The sequence below is a fragment of the Labeo rohita genome, chromosome 3 (assembly GCF_022985175.1).
Source record: "Labeo rohita strain BAU-BD-2019 chromosome 3, IGBB_LRoh.1.0, whole genome shotgun sequence".
Taxonomy (NCBI): Eukaryota; Metazoa; Chordata; class Actinopteri; order Cypriniformes; family Cyprinidae; genus Labeo; species Labeo rohita.
Genome location: NC_066871.1, coordinates 2,606,951 through 2,634,857, shown reverse-complemented (window position 1 = coordinate 2,634,857; position 27,907 = coordinate 2,606,951). Strand labels below are relative to the sequence as shown.

The window sequence follows — 27,907 nt, the reverse complement described above, 5'->3', positions numbered from 1 at the left end:
ATAAATTAATAAATAAATACAATAATAAATATAATAATAAATATTAGGCATACATATAATTAAATGTATGCATTTTTTTAAAGTTTGGTTAAAATTACTAATTAAATATTTAAAAGAAGTAAATCACAATAAAATAAAGTAAATAATTTACCTACAAATATATAGTTCGTACGACGTAAAAATCATTCCTTTAACTGATTGTGAATAAATAAATAAATAAATAAATAAATACAATAATAAATATAATAATAAATATTAGGCCTACATATAATTAAATGTATGCATTTTTTTTAAAAGTTTGGTTAAAATTACTAATTAAATATTTAAAAGAAGTAAATTACAATAAAATAAAGTAAATAATTTACCTACAAATATATAGTTCGTGCGACATAAAAATCACTCCTTTACACGATCGTGAATAAATTAATAAATAAATACAATAATAAATATAATAATAAATATCAGGCCTATATAATTAAATGTGTGCATTTTTAAAAAAAAAGTTTGGTAAAAATGACCAAATAAATATTTAAAATAAATAAATTACAATCAAATTAAGTAAATAATTTAGCTACAAACATATAACTCGTGCGTCATAAAAAGCACTCCTTTACCTGATCGTGAATAATAAATAAATAAATAAACAAATTAATAAATATAACATATAATTAAATGTATGCATTTTTAAAAAGTTTGGTAAAACTTACCGATTAAATATTTAAAATAAATAAAATAAAGTAAATAATTTGGGTACAAACATATAACTCGTGCGTCATAAAAATCACTCCTTTACCTGATTGTGAATACATTCATGAATAAATATATTTATAAATATTAGATACAATTAAATGTATGCATTAAAAAAAAATAGTTCGGTAAAAATGACCAAATAAATATTTAAAATAAATAAATTACAATACAATTAAGAAAATAACGTAATTACAAACATATAACTCGTGCGTCATAAAAATCACTCCTTTACCTGATCGTGAATAATTAATAAATAAATAAATACATTAATAAATATTACATATAATGAAATGTATGCATTTTTTAAGTTTGGTAAAAATGAACAATCATATATTTAAAATAAATAAATTACAATAAAATGAAGTTAATAATTTACCTACAAACATACAACCCGTGCATCGTAAAAATCACTCCTTTACCCGATCGTGAATAAATTAATTAATAAATACATAAATAAATAAAATAAATAAATTACAATAAAATGAAGTTAATAATTTACCTACAAACATACAACCCGTGCATCGTGCAAATCACTAAAATATTAGATATAATAAATAAATAAATTAAAAATCACTCCTTTACCCGATCGTGAATAAATTAATAAAAATACATGTATAATTAAATGCATTTAAAAAAATAGTTTGGTAAAAATTACCAAATAATTATTTAAAATAAATAAATTATAATACAATTAAGAAAATAAGGTAACTACAAACATATAACTCGTGCGTCATAAAAATCACTCCTTTGCCTGATCGTGAATAATTAATAAATAAATAAATACATTAATAAATATTACATATAATTAAATGTATGCATTTTTTTAGGTTTGGTAAAAATGACCAATTAAATATTTAAAATAAATAAATTACAATAAAATGAAGGTAATAATTTACCTACAAACATATAACTCGTGCACCATAAAAATCACTCCTTTACCCGATCGTGAATAAATTAATTAATAAATACATTAATAAATATCAGATATAATTAAATGTATGCATTTTTAAAAATAGTTTGGTAAAAATTACCAAATAAATATTTTAAATAAATTACAAACAAATTAAGTTAATAATTTACCTCTAAATTACTCGTGCGTCATAAAAAATCACTCCTTCACCCCAGCACTAGATGGCGCTACTAACTTCTGTCCCTTTGCTTTGGTCTCCTGCCATTAATCCTGCTGTGAGTTCGAGGAGGAGTCAAGAACTTTGTGTTCTCACATCACACACCCACTTGTGCCAATCGAGCTGTTGATTGAGGTGAACACTGCTCCGTATTCCCTGCCAGCTCGAGTTTTCCAACATTCCTCATCCATGCAGCATCTTCACACGCAGTGAGAGTGACTTTCCACCGGAGCTCTGAGAGAAAGCTCTTCACGGGGAGCCTGAGCACTTCAAGCAGGTGTTTGTGTGGCCACAAGGCCCAAAGGAGGAGGACAACCAACAACAAATTACACCATGTCCACTGGGAAGAATGCACCTGGTACAGAAAAGTGAGTCGTTGATGGCTTCTTTGATGTTTGTATGAGAGTGTTGCGCGTTTTCAAGCTTGAACTACTCAGCATAACTGAAAACTTTCATGCTTTGTGGTTCTGCTGATTCAGTGAGTCTGTGTTTAGTTTTGTCAGGGTTTTTTTTTTCTGTTCATGTCAAATTTTCACATCTCTTCCTTCCTTGTTTTGCAATAGAGTCTGGTTTGAGCTCAGCTCATGTTCTCATGAGAGAATGAAATACTACCCCTGAATATATTACTTCCTTGCTGCTCTACATGTTGTTGAAGTGAAATAATGCAAAGTGCATTGTGACATATTCATATTCTTATCCAAAGGCGCTGGCTGTCCATGCCCAGTCTGTGTACTCTGAGCAAACATCAAACACCTTGACTAGTGACACAGTGTGTGAGCCATATTCTGCATTGCATTTGTGTTTGTACATGAGTCAGTGTGGTTTGAGAGAGAGTTAAAGATTAGAGATACCTTTAAATGACTTGTCAAGTCACGAAATTGCTTTAAACCACTTGTTTTTGCATCTCTAACAGGATGTGTGTGGGTATAGGCAAATGCGTGTTGGTTGGTTTGTGAATTTCAGAAGCAATAGGTGCCGGAGGGCCTTGTGTCTCGCTTTGAGACCCTGTGGACGTATATCTGCTTTTTAATCTAAATTAGCCTCTAAATCCAGCATCAAGCAGTTGACATTAATTAGTCCTGCTAAATATATCTTCAGTGGTCATGTGCTGAAAAACTCTGCATCGGGTAGCGTTCATAATTTATAAAGGGCGCTGTTGACAGGTCTGAATGGTGTCTTGGTATTTAGTGATAAATGTCATTCATTTCACCAAGTGACTTTGGTTGTGTTTATGTTGGTTTTCCTTACTTTGTGAGTTTTGGAGCAAAGCTGTCTCCAGAAAGTAGATAAATACGACAAACTCAGCTTTAATAAAATAAAATTTAAAAAAATAATTTAATGACTTAATTTTCTAAAATTAAATTAAAATAGGGGATATATATATATATATATATATATTTATATTTCCCCTGTTTTAATTTTATTTTAATATATCTTAATTTTAAATTGGGTTCATAGGATACTGATATATATATATATATATATATATATATATATATACTCTTTCATTGTAAAACTTTATTTTTATTATTATTATAATTTAAAGCTTTAAAAATTGATAATTTTACTATTTGTAAGATTTTTTTTGTAATATTTTGTGTGCATGAAAGTATTTAATTTCAGGGAATGTGTGTGTGTGTGTATGTATGTATGTATAAAACGCATATATGTGTGTATATATATATATATATATATTTCGGGCTAGTCTGTGAATTGACTTTGTCAGTCAAATATATATATATATATATATATATATATTTAATAATTTCCCCTATTTTAATTTTATTTTAATATATCTTAATTTTGAATTGGGTTCATAGGATACTGATTTGATATCTCTTTGCTATCATTTAACTGTATTACATCATGAATCTGTATTATATTGGTCATTAGAAAGCTTGCACTCTAGATATTCACTCCCATAAAAAAAAAATCCATAATGACCTTAAATATACTCAGAATTAGCTTTGTATATACACAGACACCTTTCAGCTAAACTATTTAATAAAAAAAAAAGTTTATTTGTTCTAAAGCTTTGTCAGTTGATTTAATTTAATTTTTTAATTTAATTTAATTTAATTTTTTAATTTAATTTAATTTTTGTGTGCATTTTGATTCGTGTTGATAGGATGCTGATTTTATATCTCTTTGCTATCGTTCAACTGGATTACATCATACATTAATATATTTAAGTGCATTATATTGGTCATTGGAAAGCTTGCACTCTAGATACTCGCTTCCATTAAAACAAAATCATTAGAATTAGCTTTGTATATACACAGACGCATTTCAGCTAAATGATTTAATAAAAAAAAAATAGTTTATTTGTACTGAAGTTTTGTCAGTCGATAATTTCCCTCTTTTATTTTATTTTATTTTATTTTATTTATCTTTGTGTGCAATTTGAATTGTGTTCATAGGATACTGATTTGATATCTTTTTGCTGTCATTTAACTGTATTACATCATAAATTACCATATTTATCTGCATTATTGGTTATTGGAAAGCTTGCACTCTAGGTACTCAGTTCCATTAAAAATAATAATAATAATAATCCATAATGACCTTGAATGTAACTTTTTATATACACAGACACATTACAGCTAAATTATTTAATTTAAAAAAATGTTTATTTGCTCTAAAGCTTTGTCAGTCAATAATTTCCCCCTATTTTTTATTTTATTTTATCTTTGTGTGCATTTTGAATTGTGTTCATGGGTCATTGGAAAGCTTCCAAAAAATGTTTTTTAAATGTATATATAAATAAAAGATTTTAGACATTAGAAAATAACTTTATTTAAAGGAAGTGTATGGCATGTGCTCATTGTGTGTGTATGTGTGTGTGTGTGATCAGCTCCACACAGATCTCCCTACAGGGCTGTCTTGATGAATGCATGGAGGCTTTGGATCTGTTCCTCAACAACCACTTCAATGAAAGCTTGGACAAACTACGGCCACGGTGAGGGCAGTCCTGTTATTTTCATGTGTTTCTTTGTTTCTTTTGTCCTATTTCTCCTCCCCTCTGGTATCTTTGTGAGTGATCTTAAGAGCAGGTAAGCTGTTTAGTAAAGGTGTGGTACCTACTGTAGCAACCCCATAATGCTGTGTTTTTTATTCAGATACTGCACACCACCAAATTTTCTCTTTTGCTGCTGTAAATGTGCTGGCCACTGAAATACTTGTAGTAATTGCAGATGTCATTCTGTGTTAGCAAGTGTCATTCCCACTGTGATAAAGAATTGCATCAGGCATGCTCCCTTCTCCAGGATGTGAGGTGTTTACCTAAAGATCACACCCTCACGTCTGACAATAGTCCCACACACAGAGCCTCTTCATTAATAAATGGCCTGGAGAGTGAGTGACTTTTAGCTGGGAAGGAAACCACATGCTTAAGTGACATCAACTCACATTTTTATATATAGGCCCACGTGGTAGTACGTAATTCTTGGTTTCAGACTGTTACACTTTTTTTTTTTATTAGTGTTCTGTGACAGTTTCGGGCTAGTCTGTGAACTATCCCGGCATAGCAACGATTCAGCCAATGGCGTGAGTTAGGGGGCGGGACTGTCGGCATGTTCGACCAATAACAGGCTGGGGAAGTTACTGAGGGAGTCAGTTTAAAAACCGTTATAGAAACAACTATAAGCCATTTTTAGGTTAATTTCTCTAAAGAACTATCAAAACATTGCTTGGTAGGTTTCAAAATCCTGGCATAGCAACGATTCAGCCAGTGGCGTGAGTTGGGGGCGGGACTGTCTGCATGTTCGACCAATAACAGGCTGGGGAAGTTACTGATGGAATTCATTTAAAAACAGTTTTTAGACAGTCTGTGTTTTAAATGTGTCATTTTGTTTTCATTTTTACATATTTTCTCCAATCCCATTTTAGTAAGTGATGACGTATTGTCGAGTTTGGTGACCCATACTCGAAATTGGTCCTCTGCATTTAACCCATCACGAGTGCACACACACAGCAGTGAGAAGTGAACACACACCCGGAGCAGTGGGCAGCCATTGCTCCAGCGCTCAGGGAGCAACTGGGGGTTCGGTGCCTTGCTCAAGGGCACTTTAGTCATGGTATTGAAGGTGGAAAGAACGCTGTTCATTCACAATCCCCACCTTCAATTCCTGCTGGTGCGGGAATCGAACCAGCAACCTTTGGGTTACAAGCCATGACTGCCCATAGATTCACAGTCATAGATTCACACATACTTTTAATGTATAGAAACAACTTTAAGTAAGCCATTCTTAGATTAATTTCCCTGAAGAACTGGCAAAACATTGGTTTGTTTGGCTGTATCTGAAATCGCCCTCTATATCCTCATTCTCTATTTCCTACATTAGTCCACTAATTGAGGGAGTGAATGAAAACGAGTGAGTGAATTCGGACACTTAGTGCCTTGGAAGGACTGCCTCTTTTGCATAAATTGTGTTTGTTATTTAATAAAAATGATAATGATAATAATGATTTTAAACTTGCAAAGTGTATGTTGGAAAGGTGTAATTGTGTTTTGATTGTTTTAATATTTTCTCCAATTTAATTTTAATGTATGGAAACAACTATAATTGAACAATTATTAGGTTAATTTCCCTGAGAACTGTCAAATCATTGCTCTGTTGGTTACAAAATCCTGGCATAGCAACGAATCAGCCAATGGGGGTGGGACTGGATGTTCAACCAATGACAGACTGTGGAAGTTACAGAGAAAATAAGTCATTATACACATATGTCACATAATATTCTAGACTTCACTTTTAAAGAAAACGATTTGATCTAATTATTGATCTATTTTTTATTATTATTATTATTTATTTATTTTTGTTTGTTTGTTTTACATGCATCCGAAATTGAATAATTTCCTACTATGTAGTATGTGAGCAACAGTATGTCAAAAGAGTAGTATGTCCGAATTCGTAGTATTTCAAAAACAGTAGGTGAAAAGTACCCAAATGACTTATTACTACTACTACTTTACCAATTTTTTTTTTTTTTTTTTCTGGAAAATTATTAACTGAGAAGGCTTTAAAATAAATAAATGTATAATTACAATAAATTTGTATAAATTTAGATTATATACAAATTATGTAATTGGTATTTATTTATTTAAAACATTATTTATTGACAAGACTTTAGAATAAATAAAAATTGAAAATGCACTTGGCTAAAATGACATACAAATTATGTAATTATTATTTTTTTTTACTTAAAATCTTTAATTGATAATTTTGTCCAGACAAATGTTTTTGTTTGCATCAATATTAATAAATAATTATATATCACCCTATCCAAAAGATGCATCAACCGCTAAGTCAAAGTCAAATTAATGTTCGTTCTTGCATTGAATGTGATGGGAACATAAGCCTTCAATATTGATAGAGTTAATAATTACGGTTGCATTTTTGCGTAGAGTAAGTTTAAGGAATTAACCTTCTCTATATTTAACTACAGTAGCAGCCTGCTGTGTTGGAGTGTGATCTCACATCGTGTGTATAAAAGCATGTGTTGTGTTGTATTCCAGGTCTAAGCAGAGCATGTATCACGCTCTGATCTACGCCACAGTATTAGAGATGCAGGCCATGATGACCTTCCAACACGACGACATCGTGCATGCTGGGAACACGATGAAGAGCGCTCAGGAGGTGTGCCAGAGGTAGAAAGACAGCCAAAACATTGCATTCGTTTCAGTCATGAAGAGCCCTTCTCCCGTGACCTTTAATTTTTAGGCAAATGTGGTCATTTCCATGTCAGCTGACCCGATTCAGTATGCTTTGAAATTTGCATACATTTGCATGGAGATGTAACTGTGTGGCTTTAAATGACAGACAGCTGGTCATGGCTAATGAGGAGTTTTACTGGCCTTGCATAACATAGATTAAATGGAGTGGAAGAGATGCACGTATGTCCTACATATAGCATGTGCTTCCTATGTTACAATGCAGCAGTAATCCAGATGACTGTATGTGGGTGGATTCACCATAGCAATGGTCAAACATCAGCTCACTTTGAGTTTACTTAAGAAACAGTGAGTCATAAGGGAGATCCTTCTGCATGTGATCTCCTCCTAAATCCCTCCAAACATCCTCTTGGGAGAGTGACGTTTTGTACTGAAGTGTGTGTATAAATAGTGCCATTCAAAGGTTTGGGATCAGTAAGATTTTTAATGTTTATTTTAAAGAAATTTCTTATGTTCATCAAGGCTACATTTATTTGATCAAAAATATAAAAAAAAAATGTAATTTTGTGAAATATTATTGCAATTTAAAATAAGAGTTTTCTATTTGAATTTACTTTAAAATGTAATTTATTTATGTGAAGCAAAGCTAAATTTATAGCATCACTACTCCAGTCTCCAGTGTCACATGATCCTTCAGAAATCATTCTAATATGCTGATTTATAATATATGTTGGAAACAGGTGTGCTTCCTAATATTTTTTTTTGCCACCTGTGATTTTTTTTCAGGATTCTTTGATAAATAAAAAGTTAAAAAGAACAGTGTTTATTCAAAATTGAAACTTTATTACAATATACCCTATATTGTTAGAAAAAATGCTGTTTTTTAAAAGTTTTTACTCATCAAAGAATCAAAAAACAGTCATAGTTTCCAAAAAAAAAAAAATAGCAGCACAACGGTTTTAACATGATGATAATAAATCAGCATGTCAGAATGATTTCTGAAGGATCATGTGACACTGAAGACTGGAGTAATGATGCTAAAAATTCAGTTTCTTCACAGAAATCAATTATATTTGAAAGTATATTAAAATAGTAACCAATGTTAGAATATTAGAAATTTGACAATATTACTGTTTTTTTCTGTATTTTTTATTAAATAAATACAGCTTTTATGAGCATTAAAAAAACATCTTACTGATCCCAAACTTTTGAACTACTGTGTGTGTGTGTGTGTGTGTGTGCATGTTTGTGTATTAGCAGATTTTTATTTTTTTTTAAATATTAAATGCAATTTAACAGTTTAAAATCATTAGAAATTACTATTTTTTTTTATATTTGGTGCTACTAAATTAATAATTCACATTTTTTAACTAAATTTTCTGTAGATTTATTAAAATGTATGCATTACTGTTTTAAATAGATGTTTAAAGTTTTGGGGTCAATAAGGAGTAAGATCAGTAATATTGTGAAATATTGTTACAATTTAAAATAACTGTTTCCTATTTTAAAATATTGTAAAAATGTAATTTATTCTTCAGTGTCGCATGATCCTTCAGAAATCATTCTAATATGCTCTAAAATATAGACATTTTTACTTATCGTTGAAAACTGTTGTGCTGTATAATCATTTTGTGGAAACCGTGATGCATTTTGTTTTGATGAATAGATGTCTTATAGAATAATTTTTTTTAATAACATTATAAATGTCTTTACTGTCACTTTTGAAAGTATTTTTGTGTGTGTGTGTATATATATCTTGGTCTGGTCAAGTGTGGTTGTCAACAGGTTTGTTAGACATTGTCATTGTGTGTTTGTTTACTTATATCTTATATCTTATTAGTTCTTGCTGTTCTCTCTCAGATTCCGTAGGAAATCTGGTAGTCTTGGGTCCCGAGGAGCAAATGATGATCTCTCAGAAGGTGTTTTTTTTTCTGACACTGCTATTATCGGAGAAATAAATCTCAAACAAACCTATTGAGACACAGCATTCATTTTAAAGAATGATGAATTTAGTCAATTCTAGACTAAAGCTACTTTAAATCTAATAAACTTTTTGTCGATTAACAATTTGTGTAAGTGTAATTTAATTAATGTTTTACGATTAAATATTTTACAAACAAGCATTGAATTGTATTTGATGTTTTACAGAACAGCTCCATGCTGAAGTGTGTTACGCCGAGTGTTTACTACACAGAGCCGCTCTCACGTTCTTACAGGTTTGATGCATTTCAAGATAAATTCCACACACAAACAGACAATCTCAGATGTTCTGTTTATACTGTGTGTGGATTTTGGTGTCTTTGAAATCTTAACCTTAACGTCTAGACATGAACGTCTTTTTAAACCACAGATTAAAGGAATAGTTCATCCAAAAATGATAATTAGCTGAATATTTGCTGACAAACAGGCCATCCAAGATGTAGGTAGGTTTGTTTCTTCATCTGAACAGATTTGGAGAAATGTAGCGTTACATCACTCGCTCACCAATGGATGCTCTGCAGTGAATGGGTGCCGTCAGAATGAGAGTCCAAACAGCTGATGAAAACATCACAATAATCCACAAGTAATCCACACCACTCCAGTCTATCAATTAAAATCTTATGAAGAGAAAAGTTGCATGTTTGTAAGAAACAAATTCTTTATTGAGGTGTGGAAAAAGTCATCTCGTCTGAATCAGGAGAGAATTATGCACAGATCAAGCCAAAACAGTCCAAAACGGCTCTAAACAAATATGTGAATGAATTCACTGGAGAAAGCATTACTATGGATTATCAACTTTTATTTTGGCCAAAAGCAACAGTTTAAACTTAAATTTGTTTCTTACAAACACGCAGCTTTCCACTTCAGGATGGTAATTGATGGACTGGAGTGGTGTGGATTACTTGGATGACTGCGATGTTTTTATCAGCTGTTTGGACTGTTATTCTGACTGCACCCATTCACTGCTACATCTTGGATGGCCTGAGGATGAGTAAAATTGCAGCTTTTTTTTATTCTGATTTGCAGCATTCAAGACCTAAAGTTATTTTGAACTCCATTCTACTCCAGCTCTCAAATCTGGACTGATTTCTCATTCTCTGTTTGTTGACAGGATGAAAATATGGTTAGTTTTATTAAAGGAGGAATCAAAGTACGGAACAGCTACCTCATATACAAGTAAGTGAAGGAAATCTGTGTTTTCATTGTCCATAAATGAGCATAATCGGTGCTATCAAGACACCTGCACCTTTTAACCCAATAGAAATAACCTGTCTTTGATTCCAATTTGTGCGTTGTCATACCCTTGAATTGAACTGTTGAGTGAATCTGTCTGCTGTGGATAATGTCATGATTCTCATGCAGGGAGTTGCACGCATTCGTCCAGTCAGACACAACTTTCAAAGGACCAAACCACAAGCATTTAGAGGGCGGAGTCTCTTTTGGGATAGGTGCTTTCAACTTGGTATGTTCATCTGGAATATTGCATCTGTATTCCTTATGAATAAACACCATATTATCAACTGTGTTGTTGTTGTTTTTCTTATTGTCACACAGACTCTTTCACTGTTTCCTGCCCGGATACTCAAGTTGCTAGAGTTCGCTGGCTTTTCTGGAGATAAGGTGTTTTTACTTAAGATGTTTCATATTTGAGTAAAAATTACACTCTTACATTCTCATTTTTGCAGAGACATGCCAGTGTGCAACTTCATGTTTATATTTTTTTGCTAATAGTTTTTGATGTGTGTGTGTAGGAATTTGGCATCTCTCAGCTGTACACCGGTGCCACCTCTCATACCCTGCGCTCCATGCTGTGCGCCCTCCTCCTACTCTGTTTCTACACCTTCCTCTCCTTTATTTTAGGTAACGTGTATTTGATACATTTTGCATTTGATATCCATGTACATCAGACATCTTACATTGTTAATGCAAGATGTTTCTTTACTTAAATGTCCAACTTAAAGTATATATTTGAATTTCATAGATAGATGATAATAATATAATATAATATAATGTAATATACATTTGAATATTTTTAATAATGGTATCCATTTATATTTTATATATGTGAAATGAAACAATATGAATTTTATATATATTTATGTTCGCACTCTGTTAGAAATTAGTTTTATTTAAGAGTTTAATTAAAAAATTAAGTAAATATGCATTAAATTTATCAAAAAGTCATTTGTGATGTTACAAACATTTTTCTGTATCAAATAAATGCTTAAAAATGCATCAAAAATATTAGGCAGAACAACTGTTTTCAACATGGATATTAATAATAATAATAAATGTTTCTTGAACAGCAAATCGGCATATTAGAATGATTTCTGAAGGATTGTGTGACACTGAAGACTGGAGTAATGATGCTGAAAATTTAGCTTTGCATCATTTGAATTGCTACACATTTCATTTTGCATTGGATTTGAATATATTCAAATAGAAAACATTTAGATTGTAATAATATTTCACAATATTACTGTTTTACTGTATTTTTGCATAAGGGACTTAGAATCTCACAGATCACAAACCTTGAAATGGTAGTGTATGTACTGAAATGTCTTTTCCTTTCCTACTGATATTTTTATGTTATTAATGAAGTGATGTTTTGTGTAGGTACTGGAGAAGGGGAGGTGGAAGAGGCAGAGCGCCTGTTAAAGCCGTTTCGACTGCGATACCCACGTGTAAGTTACTGCTTCTGCTTCTGTCTTCTTACTGCATTTATAAACTCATTGATTTAGAATTTTAAGGCTGTGTTTACATTGATAATTCTAGTACTTTTTGTTCCTTTTGTACTTTAAAGACCCCATACAATCAAAACTGGAGTTTTGTTGAGTTTGGTTTATGTTTGCACTCTTTGAGCTGACTCATGTGCTAGTTGACAAATTCACATTTGACAGATTTAAAGATTAGAAAATTTGCAGTCTTTCTATTTTTAGAACACACTGTTATTAATGCAACCAACTTGCTGAATATTAAAGAAAACTGTGCCATTCAAGCTGTAAGATGGGGTCTTTAGTGGGTTTTTTGAAACTCATGTTCTGATTATCTCTCCAGGGAGCGATTTTTCTCTTTTTTGCAGGTCGAGCAGAAGAAATAAAGGGCAACATTGATGAGGTAAGAAATGTGAAGAAAGAGAGAGATGAGAAATTGTCATCCGAAACTAAATTACAATGTAATTTAAAGCTGCAGTCCATAACTTTTTTTGTGTTCATAATTTACTCTATTTATTTTAAGTTTTTATATTCTAACTATTTTAGACTTGTTCTGGTAGGAACCGCAGCAGAGTGACTCACCATAGACATAAACAGAGAGAAGTGGAGAGAACTGCTTAAGTGCCAAAAGTTATGGACTGCAGCTTTAAGAAATCGAGCCAACATTATAAATGGACTTTTAGATGTTCACCAATGTCTCTGTGTTATGTGCCTCTGCTTGTCCAGGCGGTGGCGCTGTTTGAGGATGGCTGTAAGGCCCAGCAGGCCTGGAAACAGTTTCATCACATGTGCTACTGGGAGTTGATGTGGTGTTTCACCTTCAAGAGGCACTGGAAGATGGCGTACTTCTATGCGGACCTGCTCAGCCAGGAGAGCCGCTGGTCTAAGGTGACCCGGCTGCTCAAAAAGATCCAGGCGTTTTGCAAAACACTGCGTTTTTAAGGGTAGTTCGCCCAAAAAATTAAAATTCTGTCATTAATTACTAACCCTTGTTCATCCTCGGAACACAAATGAAGATATTTTTGATGAAATCCGAGAGCTTTCTGACCCTCCATAGACAGAAACGCAACTGACACATTCATGTGTCAGTCCATGTGACATCAGAGGTTCAACCGTAATGTTATGAAGCTACAAGAATACCTTTGTACCAAAGAAAACAAAAATAACCGCTTTATAACCACTTCAACAATTTCTTCTCTTCCGTGTCAATTGACACAAGTTCACAAGATGAAGATAAATGAAGGTCTTATGGGTTTGTAACAACATGAGGGTGAGTAATTAATGACAGAATTTTCATTTTTGGGTAAACGAACACTTAAAATAAAATGGTTTCACATAAAGGGGAAAAAAATAATTTTACTGATAAATTTAAAATACAATAATAAAAATTCCAGGTTTGCTGTGCTTGCTTGTAGAGCTGCACAATTTGGCCAATATATTGTGATTTATATATCAAAATGGCTTTAATAATAATAATAATAATAATAAAGAAAAAAGAAAATAATCAATTTAAGAAAAAAATAATAATAGTCATTTTTACAAAATGGTAAAATTGCAATACTAATATTTATGGCTGTCCTAATGTATTTACACTAGCAGTCAAACATTTTTGAGCAGTTTTTTTTCTCTTCTGCTCACCAAGCCTGCATTAGAGCTAGTAGAGCAAAAACAAATTTTAAAATATTTTTACTATTTAAAGTAGGTTTTTTTCTATATGAATATATTTTAGAATGCAATTTATTTCTGTGATTTCACAACTGATTTTTTAGCATCATTACTCCAGTCACATGATCCTTCAGAAATCATTCTAATATTCTGATTTTCTGCTCAAAAGCACTTATTATTAATATTATGTTGAAAACAGCTGAGTAGAATTGTTTCAGGTTTCTTTGATGAATAGAAAGTTCAGAAGAACAGCATTTATCTGAAATACAAATCTTTTGTAACATTATAAATGACTCTATCATCACTTTTGATCAATTTAAAGCATCCTTGTTAAGTAAAAGTATTAATTTCTATTATTTCTTCCTCCCCCCAAAAAATTATACTGATGATGATGATGATGATGATGATGATAATAATAATAATAATAATTGTTTCTTGAACAGCAAATCAGCAATATTAGAATGATTTCTGAAGGATCATGTGACACTGAAGACTTCAGTATTGATGCTGAAAACGTAGCTTTGTTCACAGGATTAAACTCCATTTTAAAATATATTCAAATAGTTTACATAATATATTCAAAACAGTTCTTTTAAATAATGTACTTTGGATTAAATAAACGCAGGCTTGGTGAGCAGAAGAGACTTCTTTAGAAACAAAAAAAAATCTTTTGACTGGCAGTGTATTTACAATCATTAAACCATCAAACTTTAATTTTGATGGAAAACCGCGGGAAGCCTTAAAGGAGGAGTCCACTTCCAGAACAACAATTTGCAAATAATTTGCTCACCCCCTTGTCATCCAAGATGTTCATGTCTTTCTGTCCTCAGTTGTAAAGAAACTATGGTTTTTGAGGAAAACATTTCAGGATTTTTCTTCATATAATGGACTTCAATTGTGCCCCCGATGTTGAACTTCCAAAATGTAGTTTAAATGCAGCTTCAAAAGGCTCTAAACGATCCCAGTCGAGGAAGAAGGGTCTTATCTAGCGAAACGATCTGTCATTTTTTTTTTTTCAGAAAATAAAAATTTGTATACTTTTTAAGCACAAAAGCTTGTGTAGCACAGGCTCTGGGATGCGCGTTCTTGAATGATTCGTTCATTTTGAACAGATCTTTAATGTGACTCGGAAAGATCGAGTCTCGGGGGAGTGATTCATTCAGTCACGCATGCGCAACATCCTATTAGTTTCTGTACTGGAATTAGTTCACCTGTTTCGAGTCTTCGGGTTTTTCGAGTCATTCGTTCATCTTATGGGGCTGTCACATGATGAACAAACGACCCAAACCCAAAAACTTGTCAGATAAGAGGTGAGGTGAGCTAATCATAGACTAAAGTCCCAGGTAAACAATGAATTAATCTTTTTTTGTTTCTTACAACATTATAGTTTGTTTTGTTTGTAGTGTGATCAACATTTGTGTAAGCAGTAGATGTGTTAGGAAAGTAACACGTAACATTTTAATTATGTTTTGCTAAAATTAACGAAATGAGTTGAAAAAAGATTTGTTCATTTTGCTGAATGAGACTCAAAGGTCTGACTCGGTAAAATGATCCAAACTTCCCATCACTACTATGAATCACGTGTAAGTTCATCGTCTGTGTACTCCGGCTCAAAAAGGTGTGAGTATGGCGAAAAACTCCATCTTATTTTCTCCTACAACTCCAGAATTGTCCGACATCGCTGTAGCTTTTTGTTTGTAAACAGCGTTTGACTTACTTGCAGTTTGTTAGTCTTTGCGCGTTCGCTTTGTAAACACTGGATCCGTAGTTCCTCGTGACCCTTTGACGCGATTCAATAGTACGTAGCGTCATAAACGCGCATCCCAGAGCCTGTGCTACACAAGCTTTTGTGCTTAAAGTAAACGAATGTTTATTTTTCGAAAAAAAAAAACAAAAAAAAAAACAGATCGCTAGATAAGACCCTTCTTCCTCGGTTGGGATCATTTAGAGCCCTTTGAAGCTGCATTTAAACTACATTTTGAAAATTCAAAATTGGGGACACAAATTATATGAAGAAAAATCCTGAAATGTTTTCCTCAAAAACAATAATTTCTTTAAGACTGAAGACAGAAAGACATGAACATCTTGGATGACAATGGGGTGAGTAAATTATTTGTAAATTGTTGTTCTGGAAATGGACTTCTCCTTTAAAGCTTTGCTTTTGTTGATAAATACTCTTCAGTACCTATGAATAATGCACCTGTGAATAATGATCAGCGCATATATCATATTTAATGAAATCACAGTCTTTGTGATTTGATAATCACACAAAGCCATATTATATATTTAGTTTTATTTCGATGAATCGTGCTGCCCAACTGACTGAAGTGACCAAATATTTAACGTGCAGAACAGATGACTGAGTAAATTGCTAATTTACATGCAAATTGTCATATTTAGTTCACTGGAACTTCACATGCAAATGGTTTTCTATACAATTTATACAAACATTTGTTCTTGTTGTGTTTTGTAATTAAGACCCAATGACAATGAATTTATTACCTGAAATATACTGGTTTGGTATAAATCTACATTACGTGGTGAACTGAGTAAAAGAACAACATCCTTAATGCTCCTAAAGGCAGTGTAGTTTACTGTATGTGAGAAATGCGTCATGTCATGGTTGTCTGAGTGTGATCTGTATAGATGGCAATACATTTCTGTGTCGCACATTTGAAACGGTCTCCACCCAGAATGTAAATCAAGTGTGGAGTTTTATTGTTGCTTGGAAATAGTCTGCTTTGTGTGTAATACAAACTTGAAAGCAATGCAGTTAGTTTTTATGTTCTGTCCACTTTAAAATTGTTGAAACTTTATGTCCTCTTTAAAAGTAAAGTATGCCATTTATTATTATGATCAGATTTAAAGCTTTTTAGTGGTGTTGTGATTTGGACATCATTGCCAGGATTATGATACAGTATTTGTCCACCAAAGTATCCTTAAAAAACAGGATATTTTGTAAAACTAAAGGAAGAATTGCGTATTTCTTATTGATTGATGAAATGTTCTCAGCAGTAGGTTAGCCAACAGTAGCGTTAGCCAATATTTCTGGTAGAACTGCAGACAGTCTTCCTCCTCATGAAGTAAAACCATACAGGTGTAAGGCCTAGGATTGAGCTGTATTTTTATTATTTTTTTTTTTTATTGAAGTTATGCTACAGCGTAGCAATTTAAACAATGACTGCTGTCTGTAAGCTGTGTAAATTGGCTTTGTGGGGCTTTGCCAGGTTTTTGTTTGGACTGGTTGGTTCTGTCGCTGGTTGTGATTACGTACAGTGTGTTTCCAGCGTGTAGAAGGATTATGATGGTTTTCTCTGTCTCTCTCAGGCCATGTACGTGTACATGAAGGCGGCTTATCTCAGCATGCTTCCAGACACAGAATCCCGGCCGTTCGGGGATAATGAAGTGGATCTCTTTAGGTAAATACGCTCACATGAATTAACACTGCCAACACAGGAGCAGATATAATAACCTCTTTCCTTATGTACATCTTTCTTTCAACTGAGACATAAAATGATGAATGGATGGTTGGAAATAAAGTATTTTTTTTATTCCTGTTCACTTCCTATGTCTCTTTATCTGTCTCGCAGACAGGTACCGACATACAAACAGAAGATAGCGGGGAAATCTCCACCCACAGAGAAGTTTGCCATTCGCAAAGCAAGACGGTACAAAGCCAGCAATCCGATCAGACTTCCTGTTCCTGTGCTTGTAAGAATAACGCAGTGCATTCAATACACTTCTTTCTAAATGTTTTTTACTTTTGTTTTCTGTTACGAGGCAGTGGTTACGCAACGTTTGTGCTTCATATTTCAGGAGATGATGTACATGTGGAATGGTTTCTCCATGATCAGCAAACAGCCTGAGCTGACAGAGGGCATGATGGAGACGCTGTTAGAGGCAGAGCGCACCCTACAGGCCGCTCCTGGTAATGCCACACAAAGTCCTCTGTGTGTTCAATGAGAAACCACATCAACTGGATTATAGGGAAATCTGTTAGTTGTAGCAGTATCACTCTCTGCTGTATACAGAGAATATTTGAAGACGTCATTTGCCAAAGCGGATAACTCTGTTCTTAGCAGTTTTTTTAAAAATCATGTTTTTTTTCATTGTGCATTCCCATTAATCTGTCAAACTGCAGGTGGGTTTTTTTGATAATGTGAAAATAACGTTAAAAAAAATACAGCTAACTAACATAGCAAAAAGACAATAAAAACATAAGAAAACATAATTTTGAAAATTCTAAAAAAAAAAAAAACAGAGTTAACTGGATTTGCAAATAAACTCTTCCTTTATAGATATAAAGGAAAATTTTAAAAGTAGACCTTAACACCAATTAATTGCTGTCAGTGAATAATGATGTAATAGATTATTGAAACAGCAATAGAGTAATGATCAGTTGCTCAAATTATTTAATTTATGTAAAATGTATTTAAATAAAATTACAATTTTATTTATAAATAAAATTTTATTTAAAAAATTTATTTTAAATTTATTTAAAAACATGCACTATAATTTCTATATTATTAATTACAAAATATTGCATGATCAACATGATCAATATTTTTAATCAAATGGTTGATTTTATGCATTTATCCCCATGTTATTAGATATTTAGATATTAGATATTTGATAATAGAATAAAGCAATTTTGTAATGCATTTAAAAAAAATTATATATATATATATATATATATATATATATATATATATATATATACACACATATATATATATATATATATATATATATATATATATATATATATATATATATATATATATATATACACACACACACACATATAATGTATATATATACACACACACATATATACATCTCATTCTCAAAAAATCTCATTCTGTATGATTTATAAGCTTTTGTACCCATGGGGACCACAAGCCGGTCCCCACAATGTCAAAAATTTCAGGTTTTACTATCCCTGTGGGGACATTTGGTCCCCACAATGTAGCAAAGACAAGCACACACACATATATATCAGTTTTAATTCGTCAGTTGCTTTTATAAACTTCATTTCTGTATTATTAATTGTAATTGTAATTTTTTTAAATAAAATTGTTGATTTTATTATCCTCATGTTTAGATATTTGATAGATTCACTTTTTAAGTCAATTTCTCAATTCATTTATATATATCTCATCAATGAGTTTTAAATAATTAATTACTCAATTTTAAATAATATATTTAAAAACATATATTTAAGTATATTTAAAAACATGCACCATTTCTATAATAATAATTGCATAATATTGAATGTTTAGATATTTGATAACTTCTTTTTTAATTCAGATTTTTTTATTTTTTAAAAATCATTATTTTGATATATTTAATGATAAAAACACTTTCACAAAATCGTAAAAAATATAATTAAAAAAAATAGTAGTATCTAATATACTAAAATCACACACATATATATGTATGTGTGTGTGTGTGTGTGTGTGTGTGTGTATATATGTATATAAATGTGTGTATATATATATATGATCCAGTACCTGATAGAATTAGTGATGTATAACATTTAATAGACTACATTATTAAAATCTGCTGAGTTTACAGCAGAATACCAGAGGAAATATATAATTTGAATATCCTTTCGTTTGAATATTGTTTTTGACTTTAGCAGGCCTTATAGAAAACCACTGTTGTTCAGCTATACATTGTTTATGTGACCTTCCTATTCCGTAGTATGCTATATAGTATAGAGTTTTTTATGTGTACTCTTTCTGTATGTGTAGAGAATGAATACTCCGTAGATGACACGTGTGTAATCCTGCTTCTGAAAGGCCTGTGTCTGAAGAACCAAGGACAGTTGCAGGCAGCAGAGGACTGTTTCAGACAGGTTTACAGCAGGCCAGTGCTTCTGCATTAATGGATATGCCTTAGAAAATGCTTGCTTATTCTACCTCAGGATGGTTTTTGAGATGTTTTGTGTCTTTAACAGTGAAAAGAAGTTGAAGTTTGATCATTACCTGGTTCCTAATGCTCTGTTGGAGTTGAGTCTCCTGTTCATCGACACAGGGAGGAAAGAGCAAGCCATTAAACTACTGCAGAAAGCCAAGTGAGTTTAGTGTAGGACAGAATCCTTGTTTGCTGTTGTTATTTCTTGGCTTTAGGCTGATACGATAGAAGCTGCAAACTGCATTATCGTCATGAAATGTTCTCCTCATCTCTCCTGTCAGAAATAACTACAAGGAGTACTCAATGGAGTCTCGTACGCAGTTCAGGGTCCATGCGGCCCTCACCAAACTCAAGGCTGACACCAGCGACCAAGATGAAATAACAACATTGTAAGGAAAGATGATGCTAAGTCAATGGCGTCTCCTCTCAGAAGACTAGAGCAGTTACAAGGTCACTTTATGGGGAGAATGAAAGACCAAAGACACAGTGTGGTTTTCATGCAGTGGTACTGCCCACAGTTAACCCGTCTCACGTTATTGGGCGGAATCATGGGAGACACTAAACACTTCATTTGTACGTTCTCCTCCAGGAGGTTAGATGCCAAATTGATGTTTATTTTAGTCAGATAGTAAATAGATGAATGGATATTTCAAATGTAAACCAGGGGGTTAAGCTCCTTTGTGTTAAAATGTAATAAATTGTACATTTTAGGGAGCATTATAAATCAAATTAATATTTTTTTTTTTGGTTTTTGTTTTTCTCAGATCCTGTACAGGTTTAATAAGGGAAAACTGACAGTGTTTACAAAAAAATTAGACGAACCATTTTACACTAAGTTGTAATGATGATTAAACGTGTTGATTATTGTAAGGCTGAGTGTGAGATTGATACTTTAATATTATTGATTATTATATTCCTTTCTTGAATAAATCAAGAATGTTTATAATAATCAGATGGTTCAAATATACCATCATAAATATTCAATTGTCAAAAGCTATGGTTATTTTTTTGTTATGAAATACATTTTATTAGTTAATATTTAATCAATTATTGATAAAATATTTTTGGAATGTATAATTTATGCATAATTTTATAGTAAATTAAGTCGTACAATTAATGCAGTTATTTAGCAATAAATGCTATGGGTTACTGTGTGAATAAATCAGTTTCCATGACAAATTACAAAATTTTTGCTTTTCTTTACTTAAACTACAACTTTTCAAAATTCAATGAGGAATTATTATACGTTACTAAATTTAGCTCTTTGAAACAGATTTTCAAAAGTGCCTTTTTCCAAAAAAATTGTATTTGTGCAAAGTGTATAATATTCACATTTCTAGTAATTGTGCAGTTAATTCTCATATTGGAATATTTGTCTGCTCCCCAAATTTGTCACTAGTGAAACACAGTAATAATAATTTAATTAGAAGGGTTATATTGACCTATTAAGATTTTGCTTACATCTACATTAATATATATTTTATATATATTTTTTTCCAGAGGTAAATCAATAACAATTACATTTTAAACAATATTTCAAGTGTTTTCAATGAGATTTGTTGTATTTTTAATCCAATTTTTCTTTGTAAAATGCAAAAAGTTGATCATACTGATTTTAAAGTTAAGGATTCATTAGTTTGAATATACATTGAACCAAACACTGTCATAACATCTTAGTTGATAATTCAGTATTTTTGACAAAAGATCCTATGTTTCAGTAGTGACTGTGAGGGGCACGTATTTCCTGATCATAAATGCAGGGGTGTAGTTTAAATCAGTCTCAGGCATACATAGACTGTTTCGGTAGTGACATGAAAAATTTGGGACACTTTTTTTTTTTTTTTTTTACATAAAGTTTCCTAATTTACAAAGAAAAAATACATATTTTTTAACTTTTCTTTTTTAAATAATCAAAAAGATACTTATAAAAACCACAATGGAATAAAATGCAGAAATTATTTCAATATTTTCATAATTTAGGGGTTAGGATTCGGGAATTGAAAAGTATCCAATAAATGATGATTTTAAATATATCAAGCTTACTAATAGTTTAAACACTATTGTGGGTTTCAATAAATAATAGAAGGATCTTAGTAAACATGTAGAATTTGAATACTTAAATGCTTTTTAAATGTGTGTTTTTTTTTTGTTTGTGGGACAGCAGTTTGCATCAATTCTGTAAACCGGCCTATATACTTTCTGAACTGTTTATTCTGATGTATTATCACATACATGCATGTTTTTTCAGTGAGTGATTTTATTTAAATCAAACAAACTGAGGCAATCACACTGACACACATACAAAGAAACCAATTTTACAATATAATACAGTAGCACTGTATAAAAGTCCTTTTTCTCTGACAGTTATTGGCTGGATTCTGCTGCCGCTGTTCCCGCTGACCCCTGCTCTTCCTCTCTCTTCCTGCGTTTGAGAAGTTTCCTCTTCTTCTTTTCCTCTTTCTCTATTTCGGCGACCATCTCTTTGAACTTGGCGCTGCGGGGGTCCAGCGCGTAACCGAAACGCTCTCTCGCCTCAGCCAGCAGTTTGTCCCGCTTTACTTTCTCCTCTCGTTGCTTCTGTTTGGCCTCTCTTTTCTGCTTTTTCCAGTCGGCGATCATCTTGGGCATTTTGGCCATGTTTGCAGCGATTATCTTCTCTCTGTGTGGAAACAAAGCAAAAAGCACATTAAAGCTATATATAAAGTTTAATAAGAAAAGTGAATTTTTTTGTGATCATCTACTACTTCCAAATGTGCTGTTTATGTCATTTTTTTTGTTTCACAGAAAAAACAAAACCAAGTTAATTGGAAAACATTGATATATAAATACAAATACTTTTAGAGAACATATTTTGAGAACATAGAAAGATTTTAAAGATCATCTGACGACTGTTGATAACCAAACAATTGCTAGCATTGACTTGCATCATTTTTTTTTCTCTTCTTCCATAGCTTAAAGGGAGAGTTAAGATAAATATTCTTGTGAATGCGCATCGAAGACTGACATGGAAGAGAAGAAATTGTTTTCTTTCTTTTATTTTAACGATGAAATCCTAATTTGTGTTCCGAATATGAACAAAGGTCTTATAGATTTGGAAGATACGAGGGTGAGTAATTAATGACAGAATGTTCATTTTTAGGTAAACCAGTTCTTTAAATATGGAAGCCAGTGGCTACCATTTACAACTTGAGGGTGAGTAAATGATGACAACAAATCCATCTTGAGGAAAAATGAAAGACAAAACAAACGCAAAATACACCAGCTGAAATAAAATAGTAAACACTAATATTATTATAATAGACAAAGATTTAATATTAAAAAATATATATAATCATTAAAAAAAAAAATCGGCCACGAGACACGCGCGAACCAATAACGTAAGACGTCAAAGTCCTTGAGCGTCAACGGTCAATTTTGAATATTTGAAGGAATTTTTCACTAAATAACGACTTAAGTTTCGCTCCGTACATCAATTTATTATAAACAGGTTCATAAAACTTGTAAAATAGCCGACAAGTCATGTAGATTAATCTACCAGCATACACTGGCTTGTCAACCGCCACAAAATGTTAAAAAGACGATTATTACTTTTAAAGCTCTCATAATTTGATAGCAAAAGTCGCTATCCAATTTCGTTTTATGGAAAACAGAAGCTCGGATTTTGTACGACACACAAATCAACGTTTGCAACAACGTGAGGGTGAGTAAACGATGACTGTTTTAATTTCGAGGCGAACAGTTTCTTGTTAATAAACGTGCAGTTAGTTACTAAACACTGTTGATAGCAAACATCCAGTAGAGGCTAGTCAGGTTGACTTCACCTCTCCATCCGCTTCTGCTCCTTTTCCCTCTGTCTGGCCGCGATGTTGTCCAGCATCACCTCTATCGGAGGGTGCCACTCTTTCTCCTCGGCCATCAGCTCCTCTAGCCGGGCTTGAGAGGGCCAGAGTTTGGCCGGGTCCACTCCAGACGCGCTTCCATAGCGGCCGAACAGTTTACGCTCATACTTCTCAGTCTTCTGCCACTCGGGCGTCTTCTCGCTCTCTTTATTCGGAATATAAGGATTCTTTATATTGAGCCAGAGAGGTCTGGGGTTATAGTTCGCGATTTGCTGGACTGCAGCCGGTAGAAAGGAGTTTAATTTAGTAAAGCCACAGAATAAGGCTGTCCTCCTGCTTAGCAAGGAGGCTGCCATGTTTGATGACTGCCTAGTGACCTCTAACGTCAAGTTTTTTGCACGTGGTGCTGACGTCACGACGCCCTCTGCTGGTGAATTGAATATAGAAAGTAGATTCCAATGCAATGCCATCTTTATTATACATTTAGGATATCTAATATTATATCTAATCTAATATTATATCTAATAATAATTAAGAATATCTTATTTTATAATAATTATTAATATTAAATGTTTTATTTTTACTGGAATTATTATTATAAATATTTGTTGTTAGTTTTACTGATTTTTATAGATTTTTATTGAATTTATTGATTTGCGTAATTTTTATCATTTAAGTAATAATGAAATTATTTTTAATAACTATAACTATTTTAATAAAAATAAAAGATTTTTTATAGATTTTTATTGACTTGTTTAATGATTTATAATTGACTTTATTTTGACGATTTGTTTATTTTTTATAATTTAAGTAATGATAAAAAATATTTTAATAATCATTTTAATAGATAAAACATTTGTAATAATAATAATACTTATATTTATATAATTTGTATAATACTTATTATTATTATTATTATTATTATTATTATTATTATTATTATTATTATTTATAGCTATATTATATCCTTCTAGGGTTAGGGTTATCTAATATTATACCTAATAATAATTAAGGAATGTGGATATCTAATTTTATAATAACTACAGATTTCCAATGTTTTATACTGGGATTGTTATTATTATAAATACATACTTGTTGTTAATTTTACTGATTTTTATAGATTTGTATAGAATTTATTGATTTGTTTAATTTTTATCATTTTTAAGTAATGATGAAAATATTTTTAATAACTGTAATTTTAATAATTAAAATATATTTAATAATAATAATAATAATAATTAATTATTATTATTATTGTTATTGTTATTGTTATTGTTATTATTATTATTACTATTAATATATATAATAAATAGGTTTTCCACAGGTTTTTTGTCCTTCTAGGGTTCGGGTTAGGGTTATCTAACATTATATATAATAATAAATAAGGATATCTAATTTTTTAATAACTTAATTTCTAATGTTTTATTTATACTGGAATTATTATTGTTAATAAATATTTGTTGTTAACTGTACTGATTTTTATAGATTTTTATTGAATTTATTGTTTTGTTTACATTTTATAATTTAAGTAATAATTAAAATATAATTTCAATAACTAGAATTTTAAGACAAATTATTATTATTAATTGATTATTATTAATATTTTTTTATCTAATAATAATATTTAAGGAATAAGGAAATCTAATTTTATAACAACTATTAATTTCTAATGTTTTATTTATACTGGGATTATCATTAATAAATATTTGTTAATTTTACTGATTTGTAAAGATTTTAATTGACTTTATTGATTTATTTAACTTTTATAATTAAATTAATAATAAAAATATTTTAATAACTATAATTTAAATAAATAAAATATTTTAAATAATAATAATATAGTTTTATTAAATTTTTTTTTTTTTTTTTTTTTTTTTAATTTGTTCTTAGGCAGTCACATGCCTTATGTCCTATTTTGTGTTGTAAATGGGAATATGTACTGGGAATCACATTCTGTTTAGAGGTGCCCAGCTTGTGTGTTGTCTGTATTGGTGTCGCTCCTCCCTGATCATTTTCGTGTGGAGTTTAATCATCACCTCGGGGGGCCTTTAACAATGCTATTTCAATCCTCAGAGTTTTTGTCTGTCCTGAAAGCCGGACCCTTGAATCTTTTCCGGTAGTTTAACGGCACAGCGGGATCCTATTGTTGGAAATAAAGGTCTTAAATGGATCTGGTCCTGCTGGTATTGTTTATCCCAGAGTCCAAACCATGCTAGAAAAACAAAGATGATAGATGAAAAACATAGATGAAAGATTAATGACTTTAAAGAAAGAGGAAAATAATATAGGATAATTTAGAATCCTTATAGACACAAGTTTAATGATTATAGCTGAATTAGATCAACTCTTCAGTTGTGTACAATTATATTGTTTCATGTCTTTATTTTCCTTTTGTAGTCACCTATTTAATTCTTAGAATTTTCCATAAATATTAATTCGCAAATCAGTAAATAAGCAGATAAAGCAACTTTGCTTAAAATTATTATCGGTCAGTTTAATTTGATGTTTATTTGAATGATGTGATTAAGTGAATGTTTAGAATGTGAAGCTATATAGATAGATCCAGTCTATTTTACAGACACACTGAGAGTTCCTCTTCTCACATAATTTGTTGATGAAAGGATGAATTATCATGTTTGAAGAGTCTTAAGGGGGCTTAGTTTTTTCCCTGAGCGTTTCTTTCACCCATAGGGCTGCATGCGGTCTACTTCTGTTCTTATAAATGGTCCATGCCAGCTTCAGTGAGCAGATGAGCAGAAACTCCACTTTGAATTTCTGGAACGCAGCATGGGAGGGTTGGATTATTAACCAGCAAACACTCGGTGGAAGAAAAAGGCCTTTGTTTTAAATGCTCCAGCCCTCCCTCTCTATCACAAACCCCTCCCCTCCTTCCGCTACTCTTCTTTTAGTTTTGATTTCTTTTCAAAAATGTAAAGATGGGACAAACAAGCAGCTTTAGAATGCGCCTCTCAGAGAGACAGATGTCAGAGCTTTTGTGTCGCGACGAGCGCATCATTATAACTCGAAAGTTCCCATGGCGGGGGGTTGAGGGTTTGAGAGGGGTCCGCGGCGTGCCGTGCGCGACACGGCTTAATTTAGACACCGGTGATCGCTGCCAACTGAGAAGCTTTAAAGAAACGACCATCTGAGAGAAAATCAGGTCTGCTGGCATTAATGCAGAGGTTTCATCAGTATAGATGCGTTTGCTAAGGCTATAGCATTACTATTAGCCCTTCTGTCGCTCATACTTATGGTCAAAGATTCAAAAAAGTTTAAAGTATTAAACTTCATCATCATATTGTAGATAAGCTATAGATTTAGTTGCACAAATTTAGTTGGATGCAAGTTAACGGAACCAATTTTTGTCAGAACTTAAGAAGCTTGTAATTGTATTTGCACTCTTACAATAATTTCTTTGTTAAATCTTGCATATTATTTGAGCTGAAAATAGTTTAAATCATGATTTTTAGAGTTGTTTTAGTGTTTTAGGATTTGTGGCATTCACTTGTCTTGGGAAAAGAGTTGTAAAACTGAATATAATTACACCACAAACGTTAGTACACTAAAATAATGTTAACACATCGAATGGTTAACTGTTTGTGCTGAATGTTATTATTTGAAATTTCTGTCATATTAACATTAATTTAGTATTATTAAAATGGAAAAGTAACAAAACGTTTAGAAAAAACTAATTTAGGATCCTTTATAGTAAAAACACAAGATTATCCTTGAATTTTATCAGCCAAGTAGTTATGTAAAATACAGTAATGCTGTATCTGTTTATTTTCACTTTGATTCATTTTTTTTTTTAATTCAGGATTTAAAAGCAGAAATGTGAAGCTGGTTTTATACCATCACTTCTGTTAAAACTTGTCTGTTTTTCAAACTGTAAAGTTGTTTAAATCATTTTAGTAGTTTTGGCATGTAAAGGTTTATAGCCTTCAGTTTTCATTGCAACAGAGTTGTAAAATTTAATATAACTACACAGAAAGGGTTAGTAACACATTGGTTATGTCATTTTAATTGGCCCCATTCACTTCCATTGTAAGTGCCACACATTTAGAAAAGGAGGGACAAATAAAAACTAATTTTTGTTGTAACTGACATTATGCGACATATGACACTTTTAGGGTGTCGACCGATTATCTGCCCGGGCCAATTATCAGCACCGATATTAAGCATTTTTATAGTTATTGGTCATTTTCAAAACTAATTTACTGATAAAATAATTTAAAAGCA

At 31.7% G+C, this 27,907-nt stretch overlaps 2 protein-coding genes across 2 annotated transcripts; one reads left to right on the top strand and one right to left on the bottom strand.

Annotated features, from left to right (window-relative positions):
* Window positions 1–1,926: 1,926 nt before the first annotated feature.
* zgc:158403 (tetratricopeptide repeat protein 39A) lies at window positions 1,927–21,867 on the top strand. Its single transcript, XM_051106467.1, has 18 exons — window positions 1,927–2,245; window positions 4,732–4,836; window positions 7,396–7,527; window positions 9,412–9,470; window positions 9,700–9,767; window positions 10,643–10,707; window positions 10,894–10,993; window positions 11,086–11,151; window positions 11,283–11,391; window positions 12,148–12,215; window positions 12,589–12,648; window positions 12,972–13,133; window positions 17,238–17,329; window positions 17,501–17,621; window positions 17,727–17,838; window positions 19,667–19,781; window positions 19,873–19,989; window positions 20,111–21,867. Exons 1-18 carry the CDS (start codon window positions 2,211–2,213, stop codon window positions 20,220–20,222), a joined length of 1,698 nt encoding a protein of 565 aa, XP_050962424.1. The 5' UTR covers window positions 1,927–2,210; the 3' UTR covers window positions 20,223–21,867.
* A 174-nt stretch (window positions 21,868–22,041) lies between these two features.
* On the bottom strand, window positions 22,042–24,059 carry gadd45gip1 (growth arrest and DNA-damage-inducible, gamma interacting protein 1). Its single transcript, XM_051106468.1, has 2 exons — window positions 23,651–24,059; window positions 22,042–22,488 (listed from the first exon to the last, which is right to left on the bottom strand). Exons 1-2 carry the CDS (start codon window positions 24,022–24,024, stop codon window positions 22,194–22,196), a joined length of 669 nt encoding a protein of 222 aa, XP_050962425.1. The 5' UTR covers window positions 24,025–24,059; the 3' UTR covers window positions 22,042–22,193.
* Window positions 24,060–27,907: the final 3,848 nt, after the last annotated feature.

Excerpts from the sequence above, each read along its gene's own strand:
- zgc:158403 (XM_051106467.1), top strand. The coding sequence starts at position 2,211 with ATGTCCACTGGGAAGAATGCACCTGGTACAGAAAA. Across the intron at positions 12,649-12,971 it reads TAAAGGGCAACATTGATGAG|GCGGTGGCGCTGTTTGAGGA; the intron begins GTAAGAAATGTG and ends CTGCTTGTCCAG. Across the intron at positions 17,622-17,726 it reads GACTTCCTGTTCCTGTGCTT|GAGATGATGTACATGTGGAA; the intron begins GTAAGAATAACG and ends TTCATATTTCAG.
- gadd45gip1 (XM_051106468.1), bottom strand. The coding sequence starts at position 24,024 with ATGGCAGCCTCCTTGCTAAGCAGGAGGACAGCCTTATTCTGTGGCTTT. Across the intron at positions 22,489-23,650 it reads GAGCAGAAGCGGATGGAGAG|AGAGAAGATAATCGCTGCAA; the intron begins GTGAAGTCAACC and ends GTTTCCACACAG.